Here is a 22,780-nt window from a genome sequence, read left to right on the forward strand (position 1 = left end):
AAGCCAGAAACCTAGAAGTAACCATGGATTCAGACCTATATTTGTTACCACATGTTCGAGTAAAACAGAGTGCTATCTACACATTCAAAATACTATGTTGCATCTTCCCAAACCTTGAATATTCTGCAAACTTGACTATGCCAACAGCCTATACCTTGGCACACTGGCATTCATCAGACGCAAAATACAACTCATCCTAAATGCTGCAGTAAGGCTTCTTCTCTGCCTTTACCCAAGAGAAAACATTACTCCAGCAGGTAATCACTCTATAAACTACCTATAGCTAGAAGTGCAATGTTCCAGGCACTTTGAATATTCACAGATCCTTCATGGAAAAGGACAGGTAGACTTACTAGGTACATTTAAGTAATACAAACACATCAGGACACTGTGATACAGGCTTGCACCGCTTATCATCTTGCCACCTGACCATAAGAAATGCACAGGAGTCACTGCTTTCTCAGTACGAGCCGTCAAGGATGGGAACTCCCTACTAGCCAGCATCCGAAGCATCCAGGCGCATATAAACTTCAGAAGACATTTGAAAACATGGCTGTTTCCATGACAACTAAAGCACCACACATCCTGACACCAGAACCTGGAAAGAAAGTTGCACCCTTGAGCTTAATCTTTAGCTTACAATTCACAGATTAAGCAAAATAAAATCAACCTACTTTAGAGAAGCTGGTATGTTAAGGATAGCTGACTTATGCTTCGCTGGGGTATGATATAGTGATGCAAGGTCATACATTTCTGGCCCACACTAATACTAATATCGTAAAACTCAACTGCCAGCAGCCAACTGTAACTTACACCTCTGACATTCACATAAGACATATCCACTACAGGAGTTGACCATCACCAGTACTGTGCAGCCAATAAACCAGCCATCACCAAATAAACAGGCATGGAGTAACTGAAAAGCTCTATCCGCACCGCTGGTCAACCTAAGAACTTTAATCTAGTCCAAGACTGCAGGTCCCAAAGACCTATACACTATGGCACTACTTCACATCTCACAACAGCTTTCAGATATGAAAATATAGTAACAATGCACATCCCAGTAGATCTCTCTACTTAGTTCCCCCTCCAGCAATGCAGCTTCTGCCTCAGACATTTACCCCAAATTTCTGATTGGACAACCCCGCGCAGTAACCAGTGAAGCAGACTATATGATAAGAAACATTATAAAGGTACATGCAGAGCTGTACCTGACAAACCATAAACTGCGCATCTGTCTTCCACAGCTCATAATCCATCACACTGCTGTGCGATGCATCTTGTAACACCATATCCGCACATTGGAGGACATCAAGCACAAAATGGAAACACTTCCCAGGTAGGATCACAAAGACAAGACCCTTCCAACCACACACCGCCCTATATGGCATAGCTTGCTGCCTATGTAGGTAAGGGCTTCAGTGCCAAACAAAGGGGTATGAAGTGCAGTTCAATTTTGCAATACAATACAATGCAAAATTTATAATTTATGCATCACCAACATTTGTTTTGATGTTTTTTAAATCTTTTTTTCAATCAGACGTCAAAATTATTAAAACAAAATGTGCTTCTTTTATAACAGATTTTTTTTTGCGAATTAGAAACAAATTGACGCCCTACTGTAATTCGTTTTGCACTCCCTAAAAGCAAAGCCACTGGAATTATGTGATTTTGTGGCTACAGTGTTTTCCACATAATTAGGAATTTGCCATATTTGCCACATAATCCATCATCTGCTGCATAATCAACAGATTTTAACACAAAACAAATGTTGTTTCTAGCTAGCAACACATGCTGCCAGACAGTGGAAGGTCCTTCGCAAATAATAATCTTTCACCTTTCACTTATTTATAGCTGCATTTGGAACTGGTACTAATGAAGTGAAACCTTTTTTGTGCCAGTGCTAATATGTAAAAATGATAAAAATACTAAAGTGATACTATCACATAATGCACCACATTACATTGCATAATTTGTCTATCCATGCCACATAGTTCAGTCGACATTACCACAAAAGGCCACCCTGTCACATAATTTCAGTGGCCTTGTCTGTACCCCAGCGAGATTGTCACATAGTTAATTTTACACAATCCTCTCAATTTGCAGTCAAAGAAAAAAAGCCAACACAATCTCCACACAATTTGTCAGAAGACATAGCATGACATTTGCTCTGTCTTGGAACACACATGAACTCGAACAAGATAAAACTCACTCCTATAAACACTGTGTGCTCTGCCTCGGTCATTTGGGGGCGCTAAAGATAAATATGGACTGGCCCTCAAATGCCACTCCCCTCCCCCGGTGGCTAAGCCCCTGAAGGTGGTCTGTTGACCCGGTTAAAAGTGGTTGAACATTCAATAAAATACATTTTGTCTATATATACTTTTCTGTGACAGCCCGTATAATTGAAATATCCAATGTAGCACAGTTTGACATTAAGTCTTCTTACACCCTCAGTAGTATTCCCATACCAACAACCTACCCTTTAAGATGTTCTAATAGACTTTTGGTGAAGATCTGTTCTGTCGTAACTAAAACTGCTGTTTTCTGATAACTTCTTAGGAGGCCCTATCACCGATTTTATGAAGAGGAAGGATGGCACTGCCTTTCCAGAAAAAAGGAACTACACCCTTCTCATAGCAATATTTAAATATCAAAGATATAGTCAACAATACAGACGGCACCAGGGTAGGTGTACTGGGATTTTCATTATTAGCCGCATACAACTTATTTAAATATTATGCCCAAGTTGAGCTACCAATAGATAATGGTGTGGCTTCTTTTCTTGCTTCACCCGCTTCTGCTACCAACGACCAATCCCAATTACAGAATCCCACTGCTGCCACCATTGTGATAACAGATATGTCTGGCCTAGTGCCTTTATCCTAACATTTCATAATTAACAGATCATGCCAACAGCCATGATCAATGGATTTTCACCATAGACAACTCTGTCCCGCTGCATCGAATACACACGTTGCCACAAGCCAAAAAGTGCAATGCAAGCAGTCTATTTAGTGGTTGCAACATAAACTTTGCCCAATGAAATCCTGCGTCCTGAGGGACCAACACATAAGTGGGACCTAAGCCCCTCTCTTAGAAGGACTCTGAAAGTTTTTTTTTTTGTTGATTACATAAGACTAGGTAACAGTTGCACTGCCAAGCCAGACAAAAAAATCCAGATAGATTAATGACTTTCATTCTTCCTTTCAAGCTGTCATGCTGTCAGACAAAAACACCATAAATTATCTAGTTATCTAAGACACATTAATAGTATTTCAATATAAGGTGTGTGCCCCTAAATGTTCAAGCTTTGGCAGCTGGATAAATAAACAAAATGATCACAGCTATGTGGAGGGCAAGTACTTTTTTGTGCAAGCATACAACCTCTGCCCAACCAAACATGTACTCCAACTCCCAGCATATGGGTGGAGCTAAAGTCCCACTCCTTGTGATTCTCACATAATCATGTGGTGGCAGATGTGCTGTCAAGTCAGACCGTAAAAAATACCCAAAAATAATGCGATGTCTGAGTTTTACTAGGCATGGGGGGTTTTGGAAAACCACAGGTGCCAGACAGAGGGATTGCAAGAAGTTATGGAGTACAAATGAGCACATTTACAAAGAACAGGAAAGGCACAAACACAAGTATAGCGAGGAGGGAGAAAAGATAAAAAGGAAAACAGGTTGGATAGGAGGAATAGAAAGGGTACAAAGTGAAAGGATGACATTGCAAGAGCTGGGAAGATATTGGAGGGGTGAGGAACTGAGGTAAGATCAGTAGAAGGAGGGATTGGAATGAGGGAATGAGATTAGTAGTGAGAGAAGGTAGAAGTGCTGGAAAAAGACCTTTTAATTTATCACATATTTCTTCACAAATTAACACCAGCACTAAGGAATCAATAGCTTTAAAAAGGTTACAATCCACAAATGTAGGACACTTTATTTTGGGTGCAAGGGTCTACAGTTAGCCCCAATTAAACAGTGGTAAAAACATTCTGATGAAACTAGCCACTCTACCTACCTAATGCCGTTGTGATCATAGAAAACCCAGCAACTGATAGCCCAGAAAGAGCCCGGAAGACTGCAAACATGGGATAATTGACAGATGCTGCAGAGGCCATCCCAAACAGCAATGTGAACACACAGGTTACCAGGAGCATCATACGCCGGCCATACCTAGGTGAAAACACATGAAAGCAAAGCTGTCTTATCCTGCTCATGCTCAGCTGGCATGGATGGACACATTATCCTTAAATTTAATGGCTCTGAAAAGTGGACATAAGAATACAAAAAGAATTCAACCTCGATACAAATACATGGTGCAATGTCGCAATATAAACATGGATTTAGTGTGTGCTTGAGAAAATTGATGGTGGTTAGAGTTTATTATTAGAAAGCTGACAGTGGGATAGTCATAGGGGCGGCTTTAAGTCTGGTGTATAACTAAAGGTGCAGGCACTCAGCATATGCATATTTAGGTGTGATAGGGCTAGGAGAGAGGGTGGATGAAAGGGTAATATTTGGGTTTAGAACATTGGAAGGTTGCAAGCTCCATTACTCACAATTTCAGGGCCAATAATGGTTAGTTCAGATTTTGTGCTCCACAGTTCCATGTTTGTCTCTTGGTTTTCTCTTTTTTTAATTTAGAACTTTCTATCCTCAGAGGGTGGAATGTTCTAAAAACATTATAGTCCTGTGTCTCACTCCTATAATGAAGATTCATGGCCTTTAGCAGCCATTAGCGTTCATTGCCAAATTATAATGTATGGAGCCGGTCAGCCAAACAAAATGCTCCCTTTGTTGGCTACATCCAGAAATGCAGCATTCTTTGTCTTCCCACTCTTATATATGTCCTGCTGGTGTGCTGCTGGCATGTGCTTATCAAAATGGGGAGCAATGTGGGCGCATGAACTGCCTTTCACATGTCCCAGACCCCTAGGATGTATCTGTACCTAGTTCTCTCTCTCTCTCTCTCTCTCTCTCTCTCTCTCTCTCTCTCTCTCTCTCTCAACCTCTCATGTTTTTTGGCTTTTGCTGTCTTATTTTTATTTCCTTCTGCTTTTCCCTTTTTCATCTTTGCTTTTATTTCTGACCTTTTGCCTTTATTTAACTCTGCTTTTCCCTTTTTTCTGACCACTTTGCCCCTGTTTGATTCTTCTTATTTCTGTCAATTTGGCTACTACTGCTGTGCCGTTTGTTTGCCTTTCTGTCTCTCTGCCCTTGCTGCGCTCCATCTGTGCTTTCTCTCACCTTTCGCTGTTTTTGCTTTTCTGTACTTTTTTCCTCTTGTACACCCTTGTTTTGCTCCTTCTGTGCTCTCCCCCATTTGGGGCCCTTGTTTTAGCTTTTTTCGCTTCTCGTGGAGCTGTGTTCTTGTTATCTCCACCATGTGTACTTCTCACTCTTCTATATCCCACTCTCCCACTTCCAGTTCCAGTCCCCTCCTAACCCCGCTCACCAATCCCCACTCTCCTCCCCACTCCCAGATTCTGCTTAATTGTGGCTTTACCCCATGACCTAAGGCAAGGAGTACCAAAGGCAAAGCAGTCTACAACTACTGCAAACCTTCCAGGACCAGCGTCAGGGACCCTGGTCCTCCCCCAACCACTGGTTTCATGCAGTGAACCCCCACACTCTCAGTCTCAGCCACCACTCACCACTTTGCTGCCACTCTGCACCATACAATACTAAGAAATTGTTCTTCAGCACCTCTTATAAGTCCTTATGCACTCACACACACCAGTACATCATGCTCTAACACTAACAGTACAGAACACCATGCTCTGGCTGCCGCCTATACAACACTCCACAATCAGACGCAGGTTCCTAAAACTTGCTAAATCACTAAACACACCACAGATATCTGGGGCCTGTTGCATGTCCTGGACCTACTGTTCCTAACAAAAACCTAGCTGAACAACACCTCAGCACCGGACATGATCACAGGCATCATGTTGGTTACAAAGTTATCAGACCTCAAAAGCCCGAAGGCAGAATAGGCATCATCTATAAGAATGCCATCAGGTTCACCACCTCTTCAGACACATCATCCACTGACATGGAGCACCAGTTGTTCAAGCTCCACTTCATTGCCAACTATACCCTGATTGGCACTCTCATCTACCGACCACAAGGACCATACACCACCTTCACCAATACCATGGCGGACATTTTCATACCACTAATCTTCAATACATGCAACTACTTACGACTCAGAGCCATAAACATCCACCTAGAAGACCTTGTGGACTCCAATTTGAAAGCACTGCTCGAAGACTTTGGAAACCGGGGACTCACCCAATGAGTATTGACCCATACCTCCAGATACCTCCTAGATATCATTATCATTTGATTTGACAACATCCTTGTTGAAAAATCCACACCAGTTCACCTAGACAAACCATGTCTTTGTGAAGTTGAGGATACTGTCCAGCCCCAACATACATTAACCATCACCAGAGCTGCCCCAGAAACTGGAACAACATCCTGGACAAGGACTGTACCACCACCCTCAACGCCCTTCAACCAGAGCACAGCAGCCGCTCTTTCAAGGATAGCAACATTACCTCCTACATCGACTCTCTGGTCCCCATCAAGAACAGCAACTCAACAAGATCTAGATCTCAAGACAGTTGGTACATGGAGGAGCGCAGGATGACGAAACAGCACTGCAAACAAATAAAGGACAGATGGAGAACTAGCTAAAACAACGCTGACAGAAGCACTTTCAAATCTGTCCTGGTACACTAGACCAACTAATCTACTCCATCTAATACACCACCCTTGCAGACACTGATGTCAGCACCAGCAAAAGCAAATAAACCTTCACCATTATAATAGATTTCACCTTTCCAGTGGCCACCTCCAACTCATCTACTGTTTCACAGGACCAATGCAACGATCTCTCTCAAATCCGCAGCAACATAATCACTGTCATATACAGCACATACATACGCATGTAAGGGCACCAAGGGGTATGCACTGGAGTGGATAAACCCTTGGTGCCCTTACATGCTTATGTAAGGCCACCGAAGGGAATGTACTGCACATTGAATTGCCCACTCTACCCCTTGGTGTTATTCCACAGAATTCCGTGGAATTCCACATAATTGTAATGTAATTCCACATAATTCGGTGGTATGAAACTCTGCCAGTTCCGCCCACACCTACTCTGTAATCAAGCCTCTTGAACAACTTACAAGAGAGGTACTAGCCAAGTAATATTATAAAAAGTCTAAGAATAATCCATTAATAATCTAAAGGAGTTAGCAAAAAGAAAAAATAACTCTCATTATGATATATAATTTCAGAACAAAAAAAGATATCAAAGAACATTGGAACATCCTATAAATGTAAGAGAAGAGTTTGTCTCTTCAAAAGTTTGAATTTAAGGGAGGGCCCATTTAAGAGCAAGTTGGTTCATAAGTAGCTACCATTTTCAGACTTTGTGGTTTTAGAACATGAAGGGAAATTAAACGGCAGTATACATCACAAGAAACAGACAGAAATGTATTGCTCAGGTTCATTAATCATAAAATAATCTGACATTTGGGCAGTTCTGCTTTATTTAGAGAAACTGTTCAGATTATGGACTTTCATACTATATACTTCAGTCTCATGAACAACGTACAAGAGAGGATTTAGCCATCTAAGGTTGTAAAAAGCTCAAACATAACCCAGGAATAATCTAAGGGAGTTAGACAAAAAGAAATATACACTCTCATTATGATATATAGGCCCTCATTCTGACTTTTGCGGGCGGCGGTCGCCGCCCGCCAAAATCTGGGTGCCGAAAGACCGCTCCGCGGTCAAAAGACCGCGGCAGCCATTCTGGCTTTCCCGCTGGGCCGGCGGGCGACCGCCAAAGGAGCGCCCGCCGGCCCAGCGGGAAAGGCCCTGCAACAAGGAAACCGGCTCCGAATGGAGCCGGCGGAGTTGCAGGGGTGCGACGGGTGCAGTTGCACCCGTCGCGATTTTCACTGTCTGCAATGCAGACAGTGAAAATCTTTATGGGGCCCTGTTAGGGGGCCCCTGCACTGCCCATGCCGGTGGCATGGGCAGTGCAGGGGCCCCCAGGGGCCCCACGACACCCGTTCCCGCCATCCTGTTCCTGGCGGTAAAAACCACCAGGAACAGGATGGCGGGAAGGGGGTCGGAATCTCCATGGCGGCGCTGCTTGCAGCGTCGCCATGGAGATTCAGCCCATGCAGGGGAAATCCGGCGGGAAACCGCTGGATTCCCTTTTCTGACCGCGGCTTTACCGCCGCGGTCAGAATGGGCTGGGAAGCACCGCCAGCCTGTTGGCAGTGCTTCCGTGGTCCCCGGCCCTGGCGGTCTTGGACCACCAGGGTCGGAATGACCCCCATAATGTCATAGCAAAAAAAGTCATCAAAGACATTGGAACATTCTGTATGTTTAAGAGAAGAGTATGTGTCTTCCCAAGTTTTAATTTAAGGGAGGGCACAATTTAAGAAAAAGTTGGTCCATACTACATCAAGGGGCATATTTATAAAAGGTTTTTCATTACCCTCTCACTACTCAAGGGGATGCAGGGAAATGCAAACCTAGAATGAGGTTATCAAGCGTGCTTGGTAAATCTTGAGTAACACAAGATAGTGCAAGTTGCTGCCTTGAGTTACTCTGGTCGAGGGAAACAATCCATGGGTGTAGCATGGGTGTTCCCATGCAACCACCTATGGATTTTGGTGAATTCCTAGATTTAAGAGGAGTGGTAGACCTGGGAAGGCATCAAAATGCTACGCCTTCCCAGGAGAGGAGTAAATAGGATAAATATTTTTATTTTTCCTCGTTTTTTGCTCTTTCTATGTGCACTGCATTCTGCAGCACACATAGAGGAAAACTCCTTATAAGAATGTTTTGTACTGAAAAGTGGCTATTCCTGTAGAAAATCAATCCTGTGTGCAATGCAGGCACCTTTGTACCATGATGCAAGAGGGCCTGTGTTGGTGCTTGGCAGCACATAGTGCGCCAGTGCAAAGAGAGAACAGGAATGCACAATATATTGTTAAACATGGAGCATTCCTACCCTCTCCCTGTCACGTAACGCAGTGCAGCCAGGTGTCTTGTTGAGCTGCATCGCGTGACATTTTGTTTATTCTGCCCCTCAGTAGGACAGCAAGATTTCAACAACTAGATCGCCTCCCGTGCTGACTCCCTAGTCCCCCTCAAGAACAGCAACTGAACATGATCCAGACCTCCAGGCAGTTGGCACACGTGGCAACACAGGATGACCAAACACCACTGCAAACAAATATAGAATGGATGGAAAGCTAGTGAAGACAACACAGACAGGAGCACTTTCAAATTTGTCCTCAGAAACTACCACCAAATGATCCACTCCGTCTGAGTATACAGTTACTGTCTCATGCTCAACTACTCTGGGGAGATGGTAGAATTAAATTACAATTTTTTCAGGAACCTACAACCAGGGTAAATTTGGGGACATTGGTAATGTTCCCCAGTTTCTCAAACTTTGTTTGCTCTGTCATATAAATGCTTTTGGGGTTGTAGATTCGAAAGGAAGCGACTAGCATTGTTCCTGTTATTCCTTATTTCTTATATGATGGTATGAAATGGATTGTCATTTATCTGCTGAATAAGATATTTACATTTTTCTGAAGCAATGTTCTTTTGTTCTTTTTGAGACAGTTACACCTGATCTTTGTTTTCAGCAGAGTAGATAGTACTACAATGTATACTTTGTAAAACAAGTGCCAGGCATCTACATGTTGCTCAGAAGCCCACATCTGGTGCTATGAATATTGGGGCTGCTGAATGCCAAGGCTTTGGATTCTGATTCCACCTCATGCCTCTTTGTTCCACTACAAGACAACCTCTTCCCCTTTATCAAACTCTTTCAGGTTCTTTACCATTCCTGTTTTCGCCTGCTGCCACTGTTTTTTCCATCTTTCTTGTCCTCCTTTTTTCCCTTTTTGTATTTTTGTCTCTCTTACTCTGGGTGAAAGTCTGATGAGAAATATTAAATGCTAGTTTTCAAACATGAATGCCGGTGTGCCCTACCTGCAGCATCTGGCTCAAACTAAGCACTGGGTTATTGGCTGTCAACACATTTGCTTAATGACTGGTCCATCCTTGGGAGAAACTTGCCCAGGAGGCAGATCATCAAGCATGCGATACTCACTATCATCCCTGTGATACCAACACGTATGACAGGCATGCACACAATATCCCACATATAGACTTATTTTTTCATCATCAGACCTTCACCCAGAGCAAGAGAGAGAAAAATGAGTGAGCCAAGGTTGCAAATAATGTACCTGACTGCAATGAATATAACTTGGGCTTTATGGTAACACCATGTCTGGGATAGCTAAGACTATGCCAGTGATGGTGATCACCACTCCATGAGTTCCATCATTATGATGGTGGTTACCATGAATATGCCAGGGATTGTAACCATTACACTAAGTATGCATAATTGTTTTGTAAGTAGGTATCACTAGCCAGCATCATATATTTTGCATTACATGCCTCATATGCGCTCCTGCCATACCAAGCTTTAGATTAGTTGCTCAGCCCAAATATATTTATGTTCACTAGTGTACAACAATGTGGGCCCTATCCACAAAGGTAAAGTTAAACCAAGAGTCTAACTTTACTAATTTATGGTGTCCAAAAAGGTAAAGTTAAACCAAGAGTCTAACTTTACTACTTTATGGTGTCCACAAAGGTAAAGTTTGACCAAAAGTCTGACTTTACTGGACTCTATGTACATATCATGCAATTTACCAACTTTGTTCTTCTGTATGGCATTTCTGTATGGAAGTCAGGCTGTTTTTTTACATGAATGGCATAAAGGCTAAATTGGTGATAAAATAGTTCAAAAGAGAGAGTTGACCAAAAGCTTAACTAGTGCTTTGTTTTAAAATATTGGGAATGACATGCGTTGAAAACAAATAATGCAATAGAAACATTCAAAGTTATAACAAATTCACCCCTACTGCAACATTTTACAGGAATAGATACTACAATCCTCTGTAATCTTCAAGATAGTACAGTAAGTAAGGCAAGATGTGTTATAAGTTCAACAGTAATAGTGCCAAACAGAGAAAGGAAAGAGCTCAGTACAATAAGTGATCAAGTCTAAAAACAAAATACAATTCCTAAATTTATTTATTCATGTGTATCAAGCAAAAAGAACAAGCATTTTTAATGCAACGGGGCTTGCATTTGCTCGAGTTGAAGCTATTTGCGTTGTAAACTCCTAACCTAACTTTTCTTGCCACACAAATTAAAAGAAAAAAAACACAGCGTGATCGCGCTATGTAAAATGCAGCGCGATCGTGCTGCGGGGAAAATTAACAGATAAAGTAGTCCAGCAACCAGTCTCAAAACATCGAGCACGTATGTTTCTAGTAGTTTACCGGTGCTGTGTAGGCGGGCTAAACACCGGAAAAGGCATGACGTATGCATGCCTTTCACAAATGAAAGCAAGCAGATTTTAAAGAGCAAGCCCAGGAACCAATGAAAGAGACTGAAGTGACCTGGGCGTGGTTTGAAGCCCAAAGAGAGATTACTTTATGGACGGAGTGCTTTGCGCTAACCCATAAAAAGCGGGTGAAAGGTTTTGGAATTTTGTAAGATGCAACAAGCTTAGAAGATGAAGAGATGGGGTGACATTGGTTGGGAGGACAAGAAGAATGAATCAGAAAGAACCTCTGGCCCAAGAAGTGTAAAAATAACAGGTGAATACTAGCAGGCTCGCAAAGTATTATAGAGCTCACCCTACAACTAGGATCTAGGAGCTATTGTGCTATGTGTTTTCCATACACTAAATCACTGAAAACAGACTGTTGACTTTTCTTTGTACCTCCTAGATCAAATTTGTAGGGCAAGCTCATCTCTAATTTGTGAGTCTGTGGGTAATTATTGACTGTGCTGGCAGTAACTGATTCTACCTGCTAGCATGAATGTCACATGTAGGTTTACACAATGTGGGCCCAATTCACAAAGGTACTTTTGGATAGTAAAGTTACATGTGCAAAATGCCCGCACTCATGGCAGGGTACCTGCATTTCTGCCAGAATGTCTGCATTCGGGATGGAATCTCCGTAAGGCACACTCTCTGCATTAGCCTCTAGGTGCTTTGGGCAGGCAAGGGTGACTTTCGATTCTAAAATCAACTTTCATAATTGTTGGAAAATGGACCTCTTTGAAGGGTCACCAAAAACCTTTTGCCTTCCTCCTCCTATTTTTCTGACCTCATTTGTGTTGGCATTACGATTCTGGGCACTTTATCACTGCTAACCAGTGCTAAAGTGCATGTGCTCTCTCAACAAAACATGGTAACCTGTAAGTCCCTAGTAAAGTGCATTAGATGTGCCCAGGGCCTGTAAGTTAAATACTACTAGTGAGCCTGCTGCACGGATTGTGCCACCCACATTAGTTGCCCCTTAACCATGTCTCAGGCCAGCCATTACAAGGCCTTTATGTGCAGTTTCACTGTCACTTTGACTTGAAATTTAAAACTACTTGCCAAGCCTGAAACTCCCCTTTTTCTTCGAATAAGTCACCCCTAAGGTAGGCCCTAGGCAACCCATAGGGCAGGGTGCTATTTAAGTAAAAGGCAGGACATGTACTTTTGTGTTTTACATGTCCTGGTAGTGAAAACTCATAATATAATTTCTCACTACTGCAAGGCCTGCTCCTTTCATAGGTCAACATTAGAATTACCCTTATATATGTTAAAATGGTATATTCTGATCTGAAATGAGTAGCCCTGTCATGCTTAGTATGGCCACAATGGTAATAGAAAATCCTGATTACTTGTGGTGTTGAATTTAACATTACTATTTTAGGAAGATCACTTTTAGAAAGAAGGCCTTCTGTGCCTAACAGTCTGTCTCCAATCCACTTCTGGTCTGTGTTGCCTGGCAGCTCTCCCTGTGCACTCCTAGACAGACACAGACACAGGGCAGTCAGTCACATCTGCATTTATCTGCATACTGAATGGGTCTCCCTGGGCAGGAACGGTGAACGGGCTCTCACTTAAACTTCAAAGGCCAGTGGCCTGACCCCACACAAAGGACTGATAACCCACCCCACAGGGACCCTGGCAGACAGGACTGGGTTGAAAGGGAAATATGTGCACTTGAAAAGCACTCTTTAAAGTCCCCCCCCCTCAAAGGCATTTTTGGGTATATATATACTGGGTCTGTGACCCTCCAAAATTAGACACTTTTGGTCCTACACCTGGACTCTACCAGAGGGACCGCCAGGCTGCCCAAAGGACTCATCTGGACATTTGTACTGAGAAGGAATGCTGCCCTGCTTGTTGCCCTGCTGCCTTCTGGCCCCTGGCTCTGCTGGAAGGACTATGCCTTCCCCACAAGTGCTTGGATTCAGCTTGCCTTCTGAAGTCTCAGGGCCACAAAGACTTCAACAAAGAGAAGAAAATCCTGGTGCATTGAAAAATTGACACATTGCTTGCAGAAATCGATGCAGCATTTCCTCACAGCTGAAAAATCACTGCATCGCCTACTGGATCGATGCAGCGCTTGCTCCTTCTTACCAGCAGGTCAATGATTTTCAATGCATCATCTCCGGGCATCAAGATAGCTCTGCATTTCAGTGAGGAACCAAGGCTGCCCTCCTGGAAATCGATGCATGCCCTTCCAGCGTGGAAAGAAACAATGCATTGCCTGTGCCGCACCGGAAAGTTGAACGCAGTGCCTTATTTTTCAGCACATCTCCTCAGAACCAAGGCTGCGCTCCTGTAAATGGACATATCACCTTGTAGCGTGGAAAGAAATGATACATTGACTATGATGCACTGGAAAATTAATTGCAAACACCTTATTCTTCAATGCATCTCCTCCTCTGCATCCCCATGCTTTTTCATTTTTGTCACATCCCAGGTACCATGTGTTACAAGGATATAACCACTGATTTTTAAGGATTGAGACTCATTTAAGCCTTTAAAAAGTGATGTCTTTACTTGTGCACATTGGATCTTTGTCGTTTTGATCTTATTTTTTTTCAGATTAATATTATCAATTTTTCTAATTTGGTGTGGAGTACTTTTTGTGGTGTTTTCACTGTGTTAATGTATGAGCTATTGTACAAATACTTTACACATTGCCTTCTAAGTTAAGCCTGACTGCTCAGTGCCAAGCTACCAGAGGGTGGGCACAGCATAATTTGGATTGTGTTGTAAGTTACCCTGACTAGGATTATGGTCCCTATTTGGACAAGGGTGTATACCTCTGCCAACCAGAGACCCAATTTCTAACACTAATTATTTATTGAAAATCTGACTTCACCATTAAATTGGAGTTTAAAAAAACATTAAAAATAGTAGTAGAACCTAATCTTCAGCTTGTCCCAAAACGAGATAGCTAATAAATTTAGGACTTAGAACAGACAGTCCCTTCTACAGTGAAAATAGTTTTTGAGGGCTTGTCATTGCAAGGATATGGCAACATTATATTTGTACATGTCCCGCTTTAAAATACAGGTTTGTGGGCTACGAGGCCTACTTAAGGTTGACTTACTATTATTAAAAAGGAAGGCTTCCCCGTATCAAAAGAATCATTTAGACAGGTCACATAGCATGTTTAAACTGCAGCAGTCAGTCTGAAATGGTAGGCCTGAAGCCATTCAGCATTGTCAGAGCATTCTCCCGCCCCTCTGCCACTTGAAACTCAATCCACCCTTCCCAATCACTATGCTACAAACTATCAGACTACTTCCACCACAAGATCGTCAACATATACACCAAACTTCGACTCCCCAGCCCAACATCCCGAACCTCCACCCTGCCCCAGAGCTCACACCTCCCCCCATATGCTTTCCAACTGGAAGCCACTCTCCAGTGACGGCACCATTTCCATCACATCATCCATACACTCAGACTCAGACTTCTGTCCCCACCACATCTACAGCCTTGGAAATAAGATATTCAAACCACCCTAACAGAGATCATCAACAGCTCCATCTCAACTGTCACCATCCCTGACACCTGGAAGCATGCAGAGGTTAAGCCTCTCCTCAAGAAACCCTCAGCCAACCCATATGACCTCAAAAATTACCGCCCCATCCCTTCCCTGCGAAGGTACTGGAAAAAGTCATTAACTGGCAGCTCGCAGACTTCCTGAAACACTACTTGCTGGACGCAACCCAATCTGGATTCAGACCCAATCACAGCACGGAAACTGCCCTCATCGCAGACACTGATGACATCAGGTGTCAGACCAACAGTATGGAGTCAGACCAGTTAGAGGTTCAGAGTCACCCTTGTATTCATATGGGATGTCCAAAATCTCACAGCAGACAATAATGGAGTGTTCCCCAATTGTTTCTAGACCTACCTTCATCATTTAACACTGTCTACCACCACACACTACTAGAAAGACCTCATCATCTCTGAAAACATAAACATGCTTTTATGGCTCCTCTCTTATTCAACATCCTCAACCTTCTTACAAGTCCTGATTAGAATGTTCAACCTCACATGTTACAACTATACATTTGATACAAGAATCATTCTAAAAATTGATGTCCAGAAGAACTCTAAAAGTCAAGGCTTGATAACTGTTTCTGTACTTTAAGTGTATGAATGATGAGTAACCACCTGAAGTATAACACCGCATAGACAGATCACAATCTGTGGACAAGGGCACAAACACCAGCATAAAAACATATGGCCCAAGGTACTTGACGCCCCTCTAGCAACATGACTAGGGGTAAGACAGTTAGAGGGGGTCACCATGGACCTTGTCCTATCCTTCATACCACATGTCAAGAAGGCCACAAAAAGCACATTCCATACAACTAAAAACACTATGATACATCTTCCTATATCTTGGATCTCAGCAGAATCTTCACTCTACTCACACTTCTCCGAGCTCAAATATGCCAATAGTCTATATTTGCCTGTCCCCAGTTTAATCAGAACCAATACAACTAATCCAACATAGTACTTCAAGGCTCCTTCTATGCCTCCATACCAGACAACACATGGCACCAGTCCTGTAGGTACTATCCTCGCACCCTGTAGCTAGACTAGCAATGTTCAAAGTACTTTGCATCATCTACAGAATATCACAAGAAAAATAATAGCATAGCTACACATTAAAATCAACCAATGCAAACACAATAGAACATAGTGCCCAAGACTTGCACCATTGATCATCATGCAGCCTTACTATAAAAAGTCCAAAAAAGGCTCTACTTTTTTACCATAAGCTGCCAAGTTCTCTAACGCACTACCAACCAAGATTCGGAGCATCCAGGAATCAAAGCCTTTACATTTTACACAACTTTCTTTTTCAATGTAAGTTATGAAAAGCTGAGATGTATCTAGCTTGGGTATTTTATAGAAAAGTAAATTCATACATAACCCTTCTACCCTTATTGATACTATAATAACACTCAGTGATTGTGCAGCCTATGGTGGCTCAAACAAGGTGCACAACAATTCTCCCGAACTGCTTGACCCTCTTGCACTCACATACGATTGAACAGTCAAATCATGCTTGGCAATCAGTACTGTACTAGTGAAGAGCAACAAACCACCATCATCATCTGACCAAGCATGGAATAACTGAAGAGGTCTTCTATACACTGCTGGCCACCCTGGGACTGTAATTTAGTTCACCACCGATGGGCTCAACTAACTTGTTGCTATAAACATTTATTGCCTTCTTTCAATGTAAAACATTTAGGGCCAGATTTATCATAGTGCTGCATCAGCCTTGCACCATGCAAGGGGGCGCAAATACATCACAACACTAAAGTCAGATTTATCAAGCCATGCAGACCATCTTGCATGGCCCTGCATGGCTTGCTAAACCTGGATTAACACACAACAGCACAATCACTGCCTTTTGGCACTCTGCCCATGGAGACATTCCATGGGTGGAGCGTGGGTATTCCCACACATCCACCCATGGATTTTGGTGCATTCCCAGATTAACCATCATTAGTAGACCTAGGAATGTGTCAAAAGTATATGCCCCTCCTGGTGAGTTGTAATGAGGAGAAATATCTTTAAATCATCTAATTTTTCCCTCTTTCTATCTGTGCTGCATTCTGCACCATATGAAGTGATAGAAATAATAGGGTAGAAGCAACTTCAGTGTCCCAACCTAGGAAGAGAAAGGAGTCCCAGATCTACCACATAAATGACTTTAAAAATGTGAAGAACCAGAGAAAGTGGGGTTGCTTGGAATTGTGGAACAAACTTCAAATTAAAATGATGATATGTTCCCAAAATGGGAGAAAACATCATAGGAGGACTTAGTCCAGAAAGCATCAGTATCTGTACAAGAAATGTAGGGGTTGACAAAAATATTCAGGAAAACAGAAATAGTATGTTCCTACCTGCCGGGTCACACAACCGTACTATAACAGGCTATTGCGGCTTAAGCCCATCACATTCCTGAAACAGGACAGTAGGCAGTAAAAGACCAGTGAGACCATGCTGTCTTTGGATATAAAAGAGTCTTTGGATATAAAATTCTTGAGTGAGTGGTTGTCATGTACTGGTGCCAAAATCAGAATGAACTATTTGTTTCTGTATTGATTGTCATCACACTGAGATATTTACTTTTGATGCCTATCCCCTTGCCAGAGTGGATGCTCTCATTGACGACTGGGACAGTCACCTAGTCACCTACTACAGTGCACACAGAAGACAGCAAACATTGCACCACATGGAGAAAAATGCAACGCATCATTTGAAGGGATTAATGCCTCATACTGTACCTATCGGACAGGTAACCAATCAAAATGGATCCCACCATGACCCCAATGAAGAAAAAGGTGGAAGAGGCTTTATTGAGCCATTTCTGCTCACACACGAGGTCCCACTGAAAGAGAAAGGAGGCAATGTAAGTGTTTTTTTCCAGTTGATTCCTTATAACATTATTTCGTAGCACATAAAGAGATATAGAAGTCCATTCTGTACCTCCATTCGCTCGAATAGGTCCTATGGGGTTTTATTTTAATTGATTTCTATGGGAGGTTGCTGCAGTGTCAGTGGCTGGCCATGCATAGTGCTGAATGTACTCTAGCTCTGAGCTGGAGCATTTTACTATTATTGTTCACCCCTTGTTGACTAAAGTAACTATAGCGCAGTCTGTTACTAGAAATTGACCTATTCTTTCCTTGTTTCTTTAAACCCCTGCCTGACCCTCACTTAACCCTTCATTCCTTCACCCTAATCTCCTCCCATTTAGTTTTGAGTATTAAAATTAATTGTGGCTGATCATGATATAATATCATTGAAATTTGATGGGATGTGTGCAGTGTTTGCCACTAAACTCTTGATTGTGATAAGTGTGACAACCCGAGTTAGGGCACATACCACAATTAACCGGGGTAGTGGTAATCAGGGCCGATCTATGTTATAATATGAAGGTATGTGTTCTGTTTCCGGGACTGTGCCAGGAAACAGCTTCTCATATTTAACCTTCAAGGGCTTCTCTGGCAAGTCTGTAATTTTGTTAAGGCTGCCTACAAATACTTCTCTTCTATTTATAGACCCCTATATAGGGAGTAAGAAGTATGAGTGTGCTGTTCTTTTCCTAGCTGAGAATTTGGCTTATTACATATCTCTGGTGCCTACCAGGGACCTCGCCAAATGTAGTCCCCTAAATGCCAGGGATCTACAAACTTACAATCACACGCTAGCAGCAATTGGATTAATCATAGTTCTTCTTTTCTTCTCTGTGTGTGATCTGTAACATCTATTTCCAAAGGGAGAGGAGGTAACACCCCTCTCCCAAAGGAAATCCTTTATTCTGCCTTCCTGGGCTTGAGCTTCTCAAGCAACAGGAGGGCAGAAACCTGTCTGAGAGGTGGCAGCAGCTGGGGCTGCCTGGAAAACCTCAGAAGGCTGAAATGGCAATACTGGGGGTCCTCTCAGGAGCCCCCAGAGTGCATGGAATCATACAATCAGTGCTTGCAAAAGCATTGGGGTATGAATCCAACATGTTTGATACAAAACCTGCCTTATCAGCTTTTGACTCGGTGCCAAGAGAGTTACAAGGGTAGAGCAGCCTCCATTTTTACCAGTGCTTTGGTCTGTGCTCTTGCCTTCAGAATTTTACCATGATTCTGCCTACATATAGATAGATGGCTTTATTCATAGTTTGTGTTGAGTTCTTTTTTACGTGTGTCAAATTTGCAGAAGAAATGAACTTATTTGTCACTTAAAAGCACTAGGAGACAGAGAGAGACTAGATTCTCGGAGTCCACCTCACAGCGCTAGAGTCCTTTGCTGCAGTTTCTACCCGCTCCTTTTCTGACACCGAGCACAGCTGCTGTTCTATGGAAGCAAACAGTGCAATCACAGGCAGCAGATCCCAACAAGGAAAAGCTGTGCATTCCCACACTCAGAGCACTACCCTTTATATGAAAACCATGTGCTGTCTCACTACCACAGCCATCAGCTGCTGCTGCGGGGAATTCTGGGACTTGCAGTCTTTTCTTCTAGAGCACTTGGAAAATATAAACGCCACGGGATGTGTGACTCCTTTGTTCAATATATGTTCCACCATGGATGCCAGAGGCCGACTGTGAACAAGGAAGTCTTCCATGGCAGGTGTAGTCAGTAGTTTCTACTTTTGATTTTACTGAGGCCAAAGTTTTGATAAATTGCCAGATTGCCAATCGGAGAATGTTTGCTCTAGATTCCGATATATGAGTAATTATACTCTTCATGTTTGTTTAAAACATTTTTTTTGTCACTCGTTAATTATATTGTATCTCAAGTCGATTTGTTTTAATAACAAAACAATTTGCTTGCAACACATGTCAATAAATGCAAGTCATTAAAAGCAGCGGTGTTTCAAGGGTAAATCGGTAATTTGGCGAACACCTTTCCGTTTCGTTTTCGGCCAATAAAATGTCATCCTGCCCCTACTAATGGCAAACACAGAATGTAACAGAGGGGTGCTGGGGGGCGCAGTCCGAGCTGAAAGGCACCGTTAGCAAATTTGTAGCACATGGATGCACTTTCCAGGGAGACACATTTTGTAAACAACTTGATATGAATTATACAGAACTGCTTGGGGACAAAAACCCCACAAATTCCTTTTGGTAAAAGTAATGACAAATAGGAGCTTTAAAAGAACATTTAACAAATATCTCAGTGTAAAAATCACGTATTACAAAGGCCGTTCCACTGGGCCTCTGACGCCCAACCCGTGACCCTGCACTGTCTGCAACAGATCTATTACTAACTTTTCCCTTGTGCTTTAGAAGGTTTTTTCAGCAGTATACACTAAATGTTTTCTTTGAAAGTAAAGTAAATTTCAAGTAAATTGTTCGCACCTCTTTGGCATTCAGAGCAGGGTGTCCGTCTCTTCCTGAGGGGGTGTCTGCCTGGTGGTCTGCTTTGGCACATGGTCCACTAATTAATGTCATTTAACTGGGAAACGATGAAAAGCAAGATGGCAGATCGTCCTAACTTTTGTTAACTCCATATGGTTGCCGTTGTAAATGCTGTTTGACCTTCACAAGCATCTGACCAACATGTGTATTTATTCGAATACATTTTAGCTGCAGACAACTAAAAGTGCAACGCAGATAAACCTAATGTAAAGCAACCAATACTCCTTACTGTGAACGTGTTGTAAAAACAAAGGGCTAACAAAGGACGCTAAATCAGTCACTTTGCTTATTAACTAGCTAAGCGCATTTTAATGCCAAACCAAATATATCATTTACTAAAACTAAATATTGATGTTGAGTTTGTGATGTAAAAATAGTTATTTTTTGCAGGGCTGTTAGTTCGGGATGTAGTTAGTTACTTCTGCCCACTGTTTAGGAACATTAAAATAATTGCGTCTGGAAAGCATAGAAGCTTTGTGCAGAATCCGTCAGTACTGTAACCGCAGCTGTAAAGAGACAACCTCCCTTCCTGTGCTGCCAGTTTACTAAGAGGGCACCCAGCTAACTGTAAGGTACAGCTCACCATGTCAGCTGATGAATGGGAAACCCTTTTCTGAGTGGAAGGGCACACGCCTAAGAGTTACCGTTACCGGCCGGCCTGTACTTTCCTTGTTTTAAGAGAAATTTCAGTATAATAAATATGTTTCATTGTTCCACGGGCAGCTGCATATTACAACTGCCTTCATTTCCCTTTTAATAGTTGGCAGACAAACATTGAGTACAAATGGTGATTCCACTTTTACAGCTGTGGTTGAAATATTGATGGATTTTGCACAGAGCTAATCTGATTTGCTTAAGTCATGGTCTCTGCTTCCCATGACAGCCATGTCTCCCACAGCAGCAGCTCCCCTCCCACCCCGCTACCTGAAGGCACATGGTCTCCACTCCCCAGCTCCCCTCCCCACCCCCGCTATCTGAAGGCACATGGTCTCCACTCCCCAGCTCCCCTCCCACCCCGCTATCTGAAGGCACATGGTCTCCACTCCCCAGCTCCCCTCCCCACCCCCGCTATCTGAAGGCACATGGTCTCCACTCCCCAGCTCCCCTCCCCACCCCCGCTATCTGAAGGCACATGGTCTCCACTCCCCAGCTCCCCTCCCACCCCGCTATCTGAAGGCACATGGTCTCCACTCCCCAGCTCCCCTCCCCACCCCCGCTATCTGAAGGCACATGGTCTCCACTCCCCAGCTCCCCTCCCCACCCCCGCTATCTGAAGGCACATGGTCTCCACTCCCCAGCTCCCCTCCCCACCCCCGCTATCTGAAGGCACATGGTCTCCACTCCCCAGCTCCCCTCCCACCCCGCTATCTGAAGGCACATGGTCTCCACTCCCCAGCTCCCCTCCCCACCCCCGCTATCTGAAGGCACATGGTCTCCACTCCCCAGCTCCCCTCCCCACCCCCGCTATCTGAAGGCACATGGTCTCCACTCCCCAGCTCCCCTCCCCACCCCGCTATCTGAAGGCACATGGTCTCCACTCCCCAGCTCCCCTCCCCACCCCCGCTATCTGAAGGCACATGGTCTCCACTCCCCAGCTCCCCTCCCCACCCCGCTATTTGAAGGCGTCCATCTCTTCACCCACCGTCCCAGCTACACTCTCCATTCCCACATTTTTGAGTTTAACTCTGTGCAATGGAGAGCGGGTGAAAGGCAGAATCCACATTTTATTTGTTGTCAGCTTTACTTAGCATAAACCTTGCCCAAGGAGGAAAAGGGGCTTCACAACAGACACCGGTTGTGCTACACCCATGTTTTCAGTACTAGGAGATTTAATGAGATTCAAAGGATACTGAGCTGAAGCCAGGATTTGAACCTAGTTCTACATGAACTTAACAGCTGTTGCCATTAGGTCACATATCTCCTGTTTAAGCTTCACAGGTTCCAAGACCTTGAGCTGAGCCCAAGTCAGGCCTTTGGCGCAAGCCAGGCACAAGCTTTCAATGGCTTCTCCACCTTTACTTTTTATGTGGATAGCTCACTGGGCTACTGGTGTCACAAAGATTCTTTTGTTGTCTCGCCCCAGATTTACTAGTGCTTTACACTAGGTTTGCATTACTTTTGTAATATAAACCTGACAACAAGAATTTGCATTGAGTAGTTTCCCAAAGTAGAGCAAAGTTGACTATGCACTGCTTTGTGTTACTTTGTATCAAGGTAAGCGCATCCACCAATGAGTTTTGATGAAAATCTGCATCTATTAACATTTGCAAGCAGGGATTTACTCAAAATCTTACACTTTTCTAAGGCAGGAGTAACAAAGAGAAATATTTAAATTTTCTGCGAACCTCCTGTGGGACCAACCACCTCTATATTACTTTATTTTGAACCGTAATTTCTT

At 43.2% G+C, this 22,780-nt stretch overlaps 1 protein-coding gene across 2 annotated transcripts in view; it reads right to left on the minus strand.

Moving 5' to 3' along the window:
- LOC138296885 (solute carrier family 22 member 7-like) overlaps positions 1–22,780 on the minus strand; it is a 248,671-nt gene that overhangs the window by 166,371 nt on the left and 59,520 nt on the right. Inside the window, exons 3-4 of one of the 2 annotated variants that reach the window (XM_069236378.1) lie at positions 17,752–17,855; positions 4,025–4,179 (exon numbers count right to left, since the gene is read on the minus strand). In XM_069236378.1, the coding sequence (XP_069092479.1) occupies positions 4,025–4,179; positions 17,752–17,855 (259 nt within the window). The remainder of the gene's footprint in view (positions 1–4,024; positions 4,180–17,751; positions 17,856–22,780) is intronic. The other variant, XM_069236379.1, reaches the window with a different exon arrangement.

The sequence above is a fragment of the Pleurodeles waltl genome, chromosome 5 (assembly GCF_031143425.1).
Source record: "Pleurodeles waltl isolate 20211129_DDA chromosome 5, aPleWal1.hap1.20221129, whole genome shotgun sequence".
NCBI classification, from domain to species: domain Eukaryota; kingdom Metazoa; phylum Chordata; class Amphibia; order Caudata; family Salamandridae; genus Pleurodeles; species Pleurodeles waltl.